Source organism: Vigna angularis, chromosome 2 (assembly GCF_016808095.1).
Source record: "Vigna angularis cultivar LongXiaoDou No.4 chromosome 2, ASM1680809v1, whole genome shotgun sequence".
NCBI lineage: Eukaryota > Viridiplantae > Streptophyta > Magnoliopsida > Fabales > Fabaceae > Vigna > Vigna angularis.
This window is the reverse complement of record NC_068971.1, coordinates 49,282,251-49,298,637: the sequence shown is the minus strand read 5'-3', so window position 1 is coordinate 49,298,637 and position 16,387 is coordinate 49,282,251. Positions and strand designations below refer to the sequence as shown.

The 16,387-nt window shown below is 32.1% G+C and overlaps 2 protein-coding genes across 2 annotated transcripts; both read left to right on the top strand.

Annotated features, from left to right (window-relative positions):
* Positions 1-1,757: 1,757 nt before the first annotated feature.
* Positions 1,758-6,882, top strand: LOC108329644 (dnaJ protein ERDJ3B). Its single transcript, XM_017563958.2, has 10 exons — positions 1,758-2,075; positions 2,173-2,321; positions 2,420-2,546; positions 3,419-3,530; positions 4,123-4,239; positions 4,476-4,562; positions 5,734-5,793; positions 5,867-5,944; positions 6,116-6,187; positions 6,285-6,882. Exons 1-10 carry the CDS (start codon positions 2,005-2,007, stop codon positions 6,441-6,443), a joined length of 1,032 nt encoding a protein of 343 aa, XP_017419447.1. The 5' UTR covers positions 1,758-2,004; the 3' UTR covers positions 6,444-6,882.
* A 6,119-nt stretch (positions 6,883-13,001) lies between these two features.
* Positions 13,002-16,030, top strand: LOC108327631 (phospholipase A1 PLIP2, chloroplastic). Its single transcript, XM_017561318.2, has 5 exons — positions 13,002-13,565; positions 13,886-14,389; positions 14,595-14,654; positions 14,740-15,156; positions 15,275-16,030. The coding sequence occupies exons 1-5, from the start codon at positions 13,002-13,004 to the stop codon at positions 15,851-15,853; spliced, it is 2,124 nt and encodes a 707-aa protein (XP_017416807.1). The 3' UTR covers positions 15,854-16,030.
* The last annotated feature ends 357 nt before the right edge of the window (positions 16,031-16,387 follow it).

The window sequence follows — 16,387 nt, the reverse complement described above, 5'->3', positions numbered from 1 at the left end:
AAGGAGCCTCCAAAATATTTGCGAATCTCATCTCCTGATCAAACAACATGCACACGTCTAAGGTGTTTATGTCATCCACGGTGGGACTTAGACTCACACGGTGTTCAAGTGTGAGTCTAAGTTTCACATTGAGTAAAACTGAGAAAGTGGAGTACCATATAACAGTGAAAACTCATTAACCCATTGTCTTGAATTTTGGGGGTAAAGTAACATCAATTTCTTATGTGTTTGAATTCATATCTCATTAATGTTATGTATCTTCAATGATTTTTCTCCTCAATAAACCTGATAGGATTCTCGAATTCAGCTATGAATGATTAATAGTAGAACTTGATTTGTGACGTTGAAACAAAATCTTTTAAGTATATGAAGATAAGGTTGAAAACAAGATAAAGACAAAAGAAAACGAAATATATTCGTGAACATGATTACTATATATAACGTATGAACTAATATAAATTTGTTATGTTTTATAATATTTTACAAATACATGTTTGTATAAAGCATTTAACTATAGTAGCTCGACTTAAGGAACGTATTGTATGATATATTAGACTAACTTTTTATACTTCTTGATCATTAATTTATTTTTCAATATTTTAGAACAGTTAATCTTTACTATACTTATTTATAACTATTTTATATCTTTTAGTTCCGTATGGATGCCTTTCGTTGTGGTGATTAAGTGAATTTTATGGCTTGATTATAAGTGATACTAAACTTATCTATTCACAACTATTATAACGAGAATTATTTTCACATACTAACATGGTATTTTTCACAAACATTTCACATACTAAACTCATATAATGACTATAACGATGTTTGTAAAGTAATTATTTTTGTATGTGTAACTGTATTGATAATCTTAAGTTGTTTTTTTTTAAAGATATGACTTTTAACCATTTTCTGCTGTGTTTATTTTTTTTTTAGATATTTGCTTGCCTAATAAACTACGTGGATTTTTGTTTTCTTATGTGTTTGTCTAATACGTTTATTTTCAAAATAATCATTTTTTTACCATCACTTTTCAAAAAAGTGATTACTTTGAAAATACTATTTCAAAAATGGTTATTTTAATTTTAAAAATAAAGTGTCTAAATATCTTCCTCCCTATATGTATTTAAAGTTATAAAAAATTAAATATCTGCGAACAACTAATGGACCTTCCTTCTGATTTTGTAAAAATGAAACATTCGAGATAATTTAATTTAATTTGAATCTGAGAGTGGTGCATGATGGATTTGTTACTCTAATTTTTAAGTACGATTTTATAAAAATATGTGAATATGATATTAATATAAAAATTATCAACTTCAAGGTAATATCCATTGTCTATTTTTACCTTATTTCAATTTTAGTTTAAGAAAATATTAAATAAATTTAAGTCACTAAAAATGTAATTCAAATCCACTTTTACAATTTTGATTCAGTTTGTGGGTTTAAATAAACTCGTTCAAATATGTCTGTAAAGGTCTACCTCCCATTAGATAAAATAAGGGTGGTGTAAAGAGGAAACTGTAGTGTGAATAGCTGATCCCGTTTAGTAGCCTTTAATTGGGCTAATAGCACAACAATAAAATAGCCCAAAAAGCTGAATGGCAATTTTGTGAATTTCCAATTTACGGGAGTTTCCTGGACGTTAGGAAGGGAATGAAACGCGTGAATGGGGAAATCTACGTGGAGAGCTATGATTGGTAGGAACAACTAAAGGCTCACGGTGATTGGCCAGTTTTGAAACGAACACGTTGCAAAGCAAAGCGTATTGTCGACTCCATACTCCGTAGTCAAGTCTTGGCGGAATCACTTTCAGGTCCGCCACTGCAAGATAGAAACACCACCCACATACACGATACATACGCAACGCATTACAAGCGCAATAATCCTTAAACACGAATTCCCAGACCCTAACCCTCAATTTTTATTCCGATTCCAACGAGATCCGAGGGACCATTGCAGAGCCCTAAAATTAAAATTCCCTTTCGGAGAGATCCAAATCTCTTCATGGCGCATCGAAGAGTCAATCTCTTGTTCCTTCTGTGCGCTCTCTGCTATTCTCTTAGTGCCATTGCTGGGTACTCTCTTTCTCTCCTTTAAACTCCAACGTACACTTAATTTGTTCTGCATTACACTTTGCTTATATATGTGTATTTTTGTTTCAACCTGTTGCAGGAAGAGCTATTACGATATACTTCAAGTGTCGAAGGGTGCATCGGACGATCAGATAAAGAGGGCGTATCGGAAGCTAGCCTTGAAGTATCATCCTGATAAGAACCCGGGCAATGAAGAAGCGAACAGGAAATTTGCTGAGATTAACAATGGTATATTGATTTGGTTTTCATGATCTGGTGTGCTATTGCTATCTGTGTTGGTTTTTTAATGGTTTTCTGTTGCTTCCTTGGTTTGTTATTAATGGCAGCGTATGAAGTGTTGTCGGATAGGGAGAAGAGGGGTATTTATGACAGGTACGGTGAGGAGGGTTTGAAGCAGCATGCTGCTGGTGGAGGTGGAGGTGGTGGAATGAATTTCCAGGATATTTTTAGCACGTAAGTCATTATCTATAGCTTTTGTTGGATTAGTACTTAATCTATCCCTGTCGACATGGTTTTCTTTTGCTATTAGTCACTATTTCTTCGTTTGACATCATTGTACTCGAATTAGTATATGTACATAAAAAATACAAAGAGTACATGAATGGGCCAACAGAGGTAACTAAGGAAGGATATGCAGGTTTTCTATAATATTCTTTCTAACTCGATCTAATAATCTAATCAGAGCATTTATATGGTTATATTGATCTATGTTATAAATCTCAATCTAGCCGTTGATTTTTGGCCTGGGATTACATTGCGGTAAATAGGCAGATTGCTGTGTTATGGATGCGTGCATGGTCTAAATTGCGTGCCTGGTTGTAGGTTCTGTGGCAGTTGCGGTGTGAGATTATTATATATTTGCATCAAAAAGTAAAAATAAGAATTTCACAATTACTCTAATTACTGGTGTATTATTTTACAATTATGCAATAATATATCACACGTCTTTTCCGTGTACTACCATGAGGTGCCTTCTAAATTCCGTCAACATTCCACATGACCTCTCACCCATGCATTTATTATTGACTCTTAGGAATTAAAGTAGGAGATTAAAATCTAAATCTTTGTTACTATTTTGATAAACAAGTGAAATTGAACAATGCTAAGGATTTGCTAGACTCAATTGTGTCTATGTTGCGGCCATTTATGTCAACAAAAATTAAACTGCACCTACTGGCTGTTGTGATTGGGCAAAGCACCGTTGCTGACAACAATTCTGAACCATGGATGTGTATTTATTCTGCCATAATTGTGTGTTTAGTGTTATAGCATGGGCCCTGAGCTTTGTTTTGTGAGTGACACTGAAACTTAATTGTTGGTTTTAGTTTCTTTGGTGGAGGATCGATGGAGGAAGAAGAGAAAATTGTAAAAGGAGATGACGTGGTTGTTGAATTGGATGCAACACTTGAAGATTTGTACATGGGGGGTACCTTGAAGGTGAGGCCACGTCTAGTTACTGTTCTGACTCTGAATACACATTAATTCTATATATCTGATGTGTTTGTGTGCCACTTGCCCTTGTTGAATTTCAGCTACATTTTTTATTCTAAGAATATAAATGGACATGGAAGAGGTCCAAGATTTTGTAGTTAATTTTCATGTGAAACATGGTATCGCCAAAGTACACTTTTATTTTGCTACACCTGCCATTAGAAAATTAGGAATAAAGTGAGCTGCAACTAATAGTTGAGAGCTGAAACTTACATCAAGCTCAGCCTCGTGCATCTAATGGTCATGCCATGCGACATATTCCACATACACATGGCTACTGACATTCTTGTAGATTTTTCTTAATTTGCTTCTCCAATTCATCTTAGATACTTATATTCTGTCTTATGCAGTTAAATATATTCATCGAAGAAGCACTTTTACCTCTTATCAGGCATAGTTTAAACTGTCACAATAGATATTATTCATTGGAGAAATTTGATCAGTTACTTAATGACTTAATCATGCATCAGTGACATATTGAATTTTAAAGTTATTTGGTTGTTATTTCTCTTGATATGGCCATTGCATTTCAATTCAGGTTTGGAGGGAAAAGAATGTACTAAAGTCAGCACCTGGGAAAAGACGATGTAACTGTAGAAATGAGGTTTATCACAAGCAAATTGGGCCTGGGATGTTTCAACAAATGACAGAGCAGGTAAAGAGCGCATCTGAGAATGTTTACAGGAAGACATTTTTCTTTACCCCTGTCAGTTTTTAGAGATGCCTATATATTGCTAACACACTGATTTTGTGTTTCATGAGATTTACTGGTGTGATTGTGAAATGTCTACCTGTTGTTCATGTGTTTGGGGAGGGATTGTGCAGGTTTCTCTTAATCCTGTTGCCATATGTGGAAAATTTTAACTCATATTTCTGCATTTGCCTGTCCAGGTTTGTGAGCAATGTCCTAATGTCAAATACGTAAGGGAGGGGTATTTCGTCACAGTTGATATTGAGAAAGGCATGCAAGATGGACAGGTAATATTTTAAAGTGTATACACAAACTTAAGTATGCATACAATGTCATATTACATTTTCGTAAAATCTGTCTACCATGAACTATAGAGTATCCAGTCATGAGTACTATATCTAAATTGTGAAGACTAAGGGCATTATAATTCCAATTTTCGTTTTAAATTAGAACCTACTTAGAATGGAACATTTTAGCGTGAATTACACACAGTAGTATTTAAATTCTCTGTTTTTGTTTCACTTGAACTGAAGATAATCACTATACCTATTTGTACATTTGTAGTGTTTGAGATCATTTTGAAAATTAAATTATTTTAATGAATAGTTATTTCTATAATTGATTATAATCAGAATTAATTTTTGCTCGTGTAAGCTTGCTGAAAAATTAGTTTGAGATAATTAATTTTGTTCGGATACAATAAAAAAGTCAGTTTTTATAGTAAACTACCAAAGGGGGTATGTATGAAGTTGCACGAGAAAAAGATGTCAGGAAATGAGGGTAATTTGGAGTTAACATGTTTTAGAGAAAAAGAATCTGTTGAAAAATAATCATAAGCTTAAAATTCTAAATCCATAAAATCAGCTTTTTCGGTCACCTAGTACATATATAATCCTCATGGACAATATCATCAATGCTTCTAAATTATCGTGGATACATTCTTTTTTTCTAATTTTTTGGTTATATTTCGGGAACTTTTCTACAATTAAAGTCTAAGTGAATGTTAAGATATACAACTTCAACAGCCACAACCTTTGTCCACTACGTGGATTTAGCTACTTGAACCAACTGACATTGTTATGCATGAGGGAAACTGTAGTAATAACGTGAAAATAAAAAACGGTGAAATTTGAAATGTGAGAAGGTCGAGTTTCAATTTTAAGGATTTTCTGTTTACCTATCACCAAGGAGTCAAAAGATTTAGCTGTTTATGTTCGCTGTCTGTACCCCTTCTCTATTTTCCACTTCTGCTGACTGTACAATAAAAAGGAATGCTAACAATAAACTTCCCATTTCTCTATTTTCCTCTGTGCTCTACGAGTGTTATGTTGCAATTAAATGATGTATTTGGATTGTGATCAGGGGAAGCTTCCCGTTTTTTTTTTCTGATTTTTTTTTTCAAATTTAATACTTTGACAAATGAAGACAGTAGATTTACAAGTTATTGTCCTTTCACAGGAGGTGCTGTTTTATGAGGATGGTGAGCCAATAATTGATGGAGAATCTGGAGATTTAAGGGTTAGTAACTTGTCACTTTCGGTATCCATTTTATTGGGTATGCAGGGTGTTAACAATTCATATGATTGAACAGTTTCGTATCCGTACTGCACCACATGATCTCTTTAGAAGAGAAGGCAATGACTTGCACACTACTGTCACTATAACTCTGGTAAGTATTGCCCTTGGTGATATGCATATCAATTGCTTGAGTTGAAAGTAGTTACTACTGGTTAGCACGGCTTATTTGAAATAAAGACATTTGTTGATTTTGCGAACCGGTAACTGCTCTCTCGGATATTGGCATCCTTAAATATTTACATTGTAAATGAATCTTCTTCAGGTTCAAGCCCTTGTTGGTTTTGAGAAGACCATTACACACCTAGATGAGCATCTGGTGAACATAGGCACAAAGGTGAGGAAGAAATATGCTTGCGTCAGCTCCTAATTGGTTTTGGTGTGTGTGTGTGTATGTGAGGAACACAATTGACAGAATTATTTTGACTCCTCAGGAAATCACAAAACCAAAGCAGGTGAGGAAGTTCAAAGGGGAGGGTATGCCATTGCATATGAACAACAAAAAGGGAGATCTTTACGTCACTTTTGAGGTTCTATTCCCCACGTCACTAACGGAGGATCAGAAATCAAAGATAAAAACAATTCTTGGTTAGAGTACAAAGAAGATACGTATTACTTCGTCCATCATGTCCTGAATGTGACATGGTTAGGTGGTTATAGTAAAACGCATACTAGGGCTTTCCTTCCATGGCCTTTTTTTGTTAGTTGTCAAATAGAACCTTTTCCCCTTCGTAATGATGCGCATTCTGTAACCCTTGCCGCCCGGTAAATTCAATTGCTTTCTTGGCGGTGCTATTTTGATACAAGGCGTAACACTAGCTGAAAAAAATATGCTTCCATTGTTTTGTACCCTGCTGAAATCGTTCATATTGTGAACTAGATTAGATTGCTATAGAACTGTCGGCTTACTGAAATTGATACATTTGTAGCTGCGGAACTAGATTAGAATGCAGATGATGGACAATAACCATTGTGTGATACGTTTGTACTTGTGCTTAATTCTCAACGGTTATTAAACTTTCATTTCAACAAGGTTGGTAATCTCATTTATTTGTTGATGCAACCTTTTACTGTAGATGGTCACGTGACTCGTGTGTATGTCTTGGTGCGTTACTCATTCTGATTGTTTTGTTTTCTCATCAAGAGTTCACACAAACAAATATTTTAATTCTAAAATATTTGTTTGTGTGAAACCTGTAACTACTCATACTGTTAATTCCATGAATGAATAATTAACGCCAAGTATTTTGGAACATGTGCAAGAGTAGTTCAACTCATACAGTTAACTAACTTTTTGTGTTTCTCATTGGATTAACGACATGAACCACGTTGATTGAGCTCTTGTTTCCAACATCTATAGGTCTAGTACACATATCTCCCCTAGTTGTATCCTAGAAGAACACCCCACAAGCATTAAACAACAATGTGCTTTTTCTTTAAGCTTGTCATTAATTTATAATAATTTTTTCAGTTGCATCCTTTAATATTAGATAAATTTTTGTCAATGTAGATTTATTAATGAAGTTAGAAAGTATAAAAATAAATACATCAAACTATGAAGACTTGCCTGATGTTTTTTGAAAGAATCTACATATTTTCCTAAAACGAAAACGCTAACTACATTAATTTTATGTTTTAAATTTAGATAACTGGATATATCAGGCATAAAAAGAAAAAATAGGGAGCATAATTATATAAAGTAAACGATACACAACTTAATAAGATTATATGAGTAACTCACAATAAAAGAAAATTTTAGAAATTTAACTGATTATAAATTCTTTCCAGAAGAATCTATGAGAAATGCTTGTATATTTAGATATTACCCTCCCACAATTTTCTTAAAACTAAGCTTTTTATAAAAAAAACACTTTGCTATATAAAAATCTATTTTTTCCTTTTAAAATTTATTTAGCAATGTGTACCGGGTTTTAGTAGACAAAAATATCCTCATATATTATGAATTCTAAGTTTTAAAGTCAATGGTATTTGAATAATTTTCGTTCTCAAAACTAAAAAAAAGAAACAAGAAATCCCACCTCTTTGTCATTTTTCATTTCTCTCAACCCTTTCTCTTTCATCTTTCTCACTCCAACCTTCTCTCTGTCATCCTACAGTAGCTCCAACTCAAAAAATCAAAAACACCTACCTAACTCTAATCTTCCTTCCTAACTTATCCAATTTGTTTCTCTCCTCTTCATCCTCTCTCTCATCCACACATAGTAACCCGCAACACCGCAATTTGTTGTTGTTGCTCTGTTTCTTCATTTGTTTTTCACTTTAATAACAAAATAATTGATGATGTTGATGTTTATAATAATTTCAAAACTAAAAAAAAAAGAAACTCTCCCGCGAAAAGACGTTAGCATCAACCCATAATAGTTGTAAAACATTTAGTTTCTTAATACCAATTTTGATAAAATCATAGAATGAAAGGAGTAGAAGCTAAACTATGAGCGTGATGGTAACAAATTTATTAAGCTTAAATTCCAATTTGAAATTTAGTGCCTTTTGTTTTTCTTAATTTCACTTATGCGACAAATGATAAATCACAACACCATGTTTATATTGACTAAACAAGTTGGAGATGTGAATTGTTTAAAATAAACTTACATGATGTGATTTACTTTAGAAATAATTTTCTGGTCCAACTTAGAGCTAACATATTCATTATGACTAGTTTACTAATTTTTGGTTGATTTTTAATTAGTTGGTATAACAATGCATTTCTTTTTTAAAACTACTCAATATTTTGTCATCTGCTCAAATCTAGAAGATGTGTAATTTGTTAGAATATTTTAATTATTTTTACAAAAATGAAATGAAAATATGCTTATCAACATGAGAACAAGCAGTGGTCTCTGTTCTCAATAATGGGAGACAAAGTCAACAACAACAATTTTCTCTGTTCATAACTCTCTTCAATAATTTGTTCATGTTAAATCATTTAGTATAATATACATGAGCTTCATTTTTTTTTGTTGTGTTTTGAAGTTGGTTACATGCAGGAAGATGAAAAATATATTTCGAAATATTATTTTCAATAGAAAATATGTTTTTTGAATTATTTTTCAGAGCTGACTTTAGAAATTCATTTTCTGGACAATAACTTATCCCTTCGGGAATCCTCTTTTCACATAACAGTTTTTCTCTTCTGGAAAATATTTCCGGACAACTTAATAGTCTTAAAAACGAAAGTTAATAACAATGGGAAAAAACATAACACAACCCTTCAATCAAAAATTAACATCATCAATTATTTTGTTATTATAGTTGAAAACAAATGAATGAACAAAACAAGAGCAACAAATTGTCGCTGTGTGTGGGTGGAGAGAGTATGGAGATGAGAAAAAAACAAATTGGATAAGTGAGGAAAATGAATTAAAGTTAGACGAATGTTTCTGATTTTTTGAGTTGGGATTAGTTAACAAACCCATATATATATATATATATATATATATATATATATATATATATATATATATATATATATTACACGAAATTTGTTTATCTTAAAGTGTAAAAACTTAATATATTCTACAAAATGCTTCTAAGTTCTTTATAATTAACATTTTATAACTTTAATATTACCCTAAGGCACACTTATTTTCATATAAAATTGTTTTGATTTGTTTAATCATTGATGTTTTTTATTTTAACATTTAAGTGTAAAAACTTAATATATTCTACAAAATGCTTCTAAGTTCTTTATAATTAACATTTTATAACTTTAATATTACCCTAAGGCACACTTATTTTTATATAAAATTGTTTTGATTTGTTTAATCATTAATGTTTTTTATTTTAACATTTATTCTATATGCATGTAAGTCAAAAGTAAAGCTCTCAAAATGTTTTTCACAGAAGATAGTGTAAAAAAAAATCTTATACATTAATATACTTTCACTTATTATTCGTTAAACTAATTTTTTTAATAAATAATATTTTAGTAAAAAAATTTAAGGTTTAAAATATTTTTGTCAAAAATATATTAGTACAAAAATTCTTTGAATTGATTATTATATATGGAATCAAACCTATTTTTTTCATCTGAGTCTTGCTTAAAAAATCGAAAGTATTTATTTTATGTATTTTCTTCGTGTTTCAAAATCACGATTACATTAATTATTTGCGATAATTTAAAAATACTTTTTTTTTCTAATTTATAATATTCTTGTTATCAACATTTCTTTAATAAAATACTTGTATTTATTTATTTGTTAGCAAATTTTCTTAATAATGAACAAAAGAACTGTTAAAAAAAAATATGAACAAATTATATACATACATACCTATATATATATATATATATATATATATATATATATATATATATATATATTCCATTTATAAAACTCAATTATCTAATTTTGAAACTTGTCAACTTATTTAATAACAAAACATTTGCCTTAAATTTATATTATCTTCAAAATTATTATTTTGATTTATATTTCTTCTGATTATTTTTAAGTACAAGTCCTTTACCTTTTAATCAAGTATATTTTAATCTAAAAATAGTTAATGCAAAGAATGTTATCGATTAAGTTTTATATAAAAACAAAAAAAAACATCATTTAGAAATAGGATTGGTAAGAGTAATTTTTGCATAATAAATTAAAGTCTAGATTAATTAATTTCTGTAGGGTTTTTATCTTCTTTTTTTTTTCATTTCAATTTTTTTTTGTCTTTTTATATTAGTTTATTATTCTTTTGTTGCATTTTCATTATTTAACGGAAAATTAAATGTTTAAGGATCGATTTAATGTCAAATAATATGACCTAAGTTTTAAGTGATTCGTTTGTCTATTTGAGTTGTCCTTTTCTTCTTTAACTTGAATTTTGTTTTTGTGATAATAATTTACATTTTTGAAATGAAAACTAAAATTTAGAATTTATTGAATCTTAATTTAATGATTGATTACGAATTGAATTGATTAATATTTAGATTTAATTCATATAAATCAATTTACTTATTAATTGAATGAATTAACTGTTCAAATTTAGATATAATATTTAAAAAAATATGATTTTTAAATTGTTTAAATATATGTATTGATTTGTTTTAATTTAGTGGAATTTTCACTTGTGACATTTATTATTTGTTTACAATTTACGTTTATTGTCTTTAAATCTTCAAACCTTACTTTTATCAGAATAATACTAAAAATGAAATACAAATTAATGTGTTATATGGAAAACTACCTCTGTCATGTATTACAAAATTAAGAAAACCCTAATTTTTTTTTAATTTCACCGCCGTGACTATCGCACACCATATATATAACTCATTATCGTGAATTAAGAAATTTAATTACTATCAGATGGCTAATTCTGAATCTCTTTATTTATTGTGCCAGGATTTTAAATAAACACATTTATACAAATAGGACTTACAGTAAATGTATTTCTAAACATATTTTAATAAAGTCTATAACAAACAAAAGTTGTAAGCATATAGTTATTTTTAATTATTATGTATTTTTTAAAAATATTTAAATTATATTAAAACTATTGTAATTAAACCACGATACCATTTTTTAATTATATATTTTTTTAATAAGCGAGATTATATAATTATGTACTGTAACGATTATAATTAGATATCTCAATCATTTTAGATTTTGTTTTATCTTTAAGATAAGATAGATAATTAGTCTTATTTCCTTACGATATTGTCTTTTATTACTAAATTTTCCGGAGTCTTTCATGAGAATATAGTCGAAACTTATTAAAAATTGTACCTCGAATGATTAAATCAAACGAGTTTAAGAAAATGAAGTTTCAATTGTTTTTAAAATAGTTCTTAAAAAATTGTTCGTATAATAAAAATTAGAATACAAAGAACATATTTATCACGCCATTTTAGTTGAAAAGTTTGACCATACTAATAATGTTCAATGTTGGTCGAAACATTTTTTTTTTTTACGTAAGGTATCTTTTTATTTTCAATATCTAACATAGTCAAAATTAAAGACGAGTGATACTCCCTCGTTATTAATTTTTATTTATACAATATTAATATTTTTAACTTCTTTCCTTCTATTTCGCGTACTATATCTTCAATGGGTGGAATATCTTCTCTCGACTATTTGAAACTATATATTTCATCTTTATCTATTCGTATATTTAATATTTTCAATATTTTATTTTTTATTATCCTTATCTTGAAATTATATTTCATAAAATATCAATAGCTAAGAAATTATATATAAAATTCAAAATAAAATTTATATATATATTTATTATGACTTCCAATTATAACATAAATCATATATCTAAACGTTTATATAGAAATTAAATAAGAAACGATAAAATTAAAAGAAGAAGTGTTCTAACTTAAAAATTAATTTTTAGAAAAGGATTTGCATGTAATAAACGACACAACGAAAAGAAAAAATATATTTTAACACATAATTTTTATAATATTTTAATATAATATACGTATCATATTTCAATTAGCTTATTATTTATTTATTACTATATTAATGAACCTTACAATAAAAAAATGATAATATATTAAATTATTGTCAAAAATAAATTATGTTAACTTATCGTTTCTCCATCTAGAAATAGTATAGATTGAGAAGAGACAAGATTTGGTAAATGCAACTAATGAGGAATGTGGTGTGACGTGTGTTGCAGCGAGCGAGTAGAGAAGATACGCTAACCGAGGTGCGTGAGGGTGACAATCTTTCCAAAAAGATAGGAACAGGTTTCAGAAGCAAATTGAAGGAAAACAGCCAAACAAGGACACGTCAGTGATTGTAGACATGTTGTTGATCTACACTTTATACGACGTGGTACTTTCCTAAAGCCACGCGCTTTGACACGCACTTTTCAGAATAAACGATACAGCTGCAATGACAGCCAGCCTCGTGGGAATAAAAGCCAATCATAAGGTTCTTCTTGCCTTGCAAAGTTCGAAATTGGAAAGACCCTCAGATTAGCAAATACGATTTCCTATTTTTGGCTATCCGGTTGGTTCCAACGTTCACTTTCTCTTCTTTCATCTCATTTTGTTCAACACGGACCGAAGGAACCTGAAGAAACTTTGGGTTCCACCTTCTCCTTCCCTTTTCTTCTTTATCAGCAAATCAAACCAACGCAGACACATCATAATATTGTGTGATCCTAACGTAACATAACATATAATGGATGCTCTGTGTTTACACAGTAGCATCTGTAAGATAGCTTCGATTACTGCAACTGCACGCGCAAATGATGATTACGCGTCGCAGTCTCAGGTGAGCGCGGTGGGACGCTCCTCCTTGTTTTCCAGATTCTCTTTTAGATACCCTTTGACGTCTTTATGGCCACAACAACACACGGGGGATGCTTCCGGCTACAATGGTCTCGCCGTCGACGACGCCGTTTTGGCGGATAATGAAACTGAAGAAGGAGAGGGACAAAACGGGAATTGGGTTATCAAGTTGTTTCATGCAAGGTCTGTTCGGAGCGGGGAACAGAGGAACGATGAAGACAAGGTTGTTGTAAATGTTCTAACGGATCAAGAAAAGGAGGAGGAAGAGTGTGATGGCTGTAGGGTTGATTATGACGACGACGACAACGAAGACAAAGAAGTAGAAAATGAAGAGGTTTTGTTCGATAGAGACTCATTTTCGAGGATGCTTCGGAGGGTGTCATTGCCCGAAGCTAAATTATATGCACGCATATCCCACTTGGGCAATTTGGCATACTCTATCCCAAAAATCAAAGTACTTTAAATCCCTCTATTTCTTTCTTTGGTATTCTTTTTTAGCCAACCATTTGCATTTTACCTTAAATGAATCAGATTAATAAATTTTCAGATACTGGTTTAACTGAAATTTTTCACGATGCCTTTTGAATATCATTCTCAGAAGATTTATTCAATGTATTGTAAATGTATAATTTACGTATATGCTTTTCCAAAACCCCTCCAGGTTTAATGTGGATGAGGCACTAATGAGCATTTTAGTAATCAAAACTAGGAATTGGGTTATTCAAGAATCATCAATTTATGATACTAATTTACATCATGTCTTTTTTAATTTAGCCAGGGATCCTCTTCAAAAACCATGGTCTGCGTTTTGTAACTTCATCCGTAGAGAAAAAGAAATTGACTGTGGCTGCAGAAAAAAACCAGACATCGACTGCAATTCAGAAAGAGGAAACTAACGACGAGGATGATGTGGGAGAAACAAAAGACAAAAAGAACGGTGGATACGTCATAGGTGCATGTACTGCATACGAGACTGCTGTTTCTGCAGCCTCTTATCTCCATGCTCAAACAAAGAGCATACTTTCATTCCCATCTTCCAATGCCGAGGAAGGTGAAGGTTCACATGAAGCAAGCAAAGAAAGCTTTAAAGGAAACAAGATGACAAGCACGGAGGAAGCAGCTCTGAAGGCAACTACTGATTCGGTAACAGCAGTTGTTGCTGCAAATGAGGATGTAAAACAGGCTTTTGCAGATGATTTGAGCTCGACAAGCTCTTCACCCTGTGAATGGTTCGTATGCGACGATGACGAGACTGCTACAAGATATTTTGTGATCCAGGTTTGTATATTAATCAGGGACGTCATTTTATTTTGTCATAGAGCACATTCAATTGCAGTATTCTTAAAAAAATGGTAATATGCACGAACACTTGAACATGACAAAAACATCACTATTATAACGGATTGAGCAGGGAACATTTTTATGTCAAATTTGGATTTATATTTACTCTGTCTGTCCAATTAATCATTGTTGTAATATGCAGGGTTCCGAGTCATTTGCTTCCTGGAAAGCGAACCTACTATTTGAGCCAGTTAAATTCGAAGTAAGTATTATTATTGCATGCTAAGTTAGCTTGGTTTTTCTTTTGAATTTTCCACCTTACTGAAATGAGGATTTACTTTTGTCAGGGTTTGGATGTCTATGTGCATAGAGGTATATATGAGGCTGCAAAAGGGACATATCAACAGATGTTACCAGAAATTCGTGCTCACCTAAAATCTCATGATTCCCGTGCAACTTTCCGTTTCACTGGACATTCTCTTGGGGGGAGCTTGGCATTACTCGTAAACCTTATGCTGCTAATAAGAAAGGAAGCACCATTGTCCTCTCTGCTTCCTGTCATAACGTTTGGCGCCCCATCCATCATGTGTGGAGGTGATAATCTTCTTGACAAGCTAGGATTGCCACGGAGTCATGTTCAAGCAATCACAATGCACAGAGACATAGTTCCACGAGCATTTTCTTGCAAGTACCCTAGCCATATTGCAGAACTGCTAAAGGCTCTCAATGGTAACTTCCGCAATCATCCGTGCCTTAATAACCAGGTAAACTTCCACTTTTTTCACCATTTGGGTAATCACTGATCAACATAATCAAGCACTTCTTTACAATTTCTCTCGCATTTTTAGCCTCATTAAACTGCTGGTGAATCTTTTACTGCAGAAGCTATTGTATGCACCAATGGGTGAGCTCTTCATCCTACAGCCAGACGAGAAATTTTCGCCAAGTCATGATCTTTTGCCCTCAGGCAGTGGCCTATATCTTTTGAGTGGTCACTTGTCAGAATCCAGTGACGCGTTAAAACAGATCCGGGCAGCAAAGATGGTGTTCTTGAACTCACCGCACCCACTTGAGATATTAAGTGACCGATCTGCGTATGGATCTGGAGGAACCATTCAGAGAGATCACGACATGAATTCGTACTTGAGATGTGTGAGAACCGTGGTTCGCCAAGAACTTCACCAGATTCGGAAGGCAAGGAGAGAGCAAAGGCGGCGTAAGGTGTGGTGGCCTCTGATGGTCCCACGTGGGAGTGAGAGTGCGGCAGTTGGGGGGTCCATGATATCGGTGAATATGATTAACGACCAACCTTCTCTCTTTGGCATGATTGAGACTGGGCGAGAATCATTGAAAAGGTTCGGAAGTCTGGTTGCATCCCAACACATGCAATTGTTTGTGGTGCTCCTGTTTCCTGCAAGGTTGTTACTGGTGGGAGCATGTAGCTTAATTAGCTTAAGATGAAGAAGACATAACCATTCTTTGTTCTTCAGATGGGACAGTGTTAGAGAGGGCACATTGTTGGTGGCACAGTTAGACCATTCTTTATTCTTTTATTTCAAAATTTATTGTATCTCTCTTCAATAGTAATTGTGTAGAGATATAGTGCCCCACATATTTGCAAACACACTTCTGATTGCTTTGTCCAATATACAAACCATTGAGCATTAGGTCAAATCTTCTTTATTCATTCATGTTAGGGCTTATTCATGGTAACTTCTATTCCAAAACTGTCGAACTAAGTGTAAATTTGTTAGTCGAAAATGATTTTTTTTTATCACTTCTCATATGATTTTTAAGAGACAAGATTGTCCTGTAAACGGCCTAGCTAGGTTCTGTCTTGTGCAGACGCTGAAACTTATTCAAACATTGAAATTTGACGATAAATCACAGGCAAAAGAATAATCCCTAACTCAAAATCTCACACATACAACCCAGTTTAATTAAATAAAAATAAAACTATTCAAATCTTTACCATTTCTATAAATGGGTTTAAGT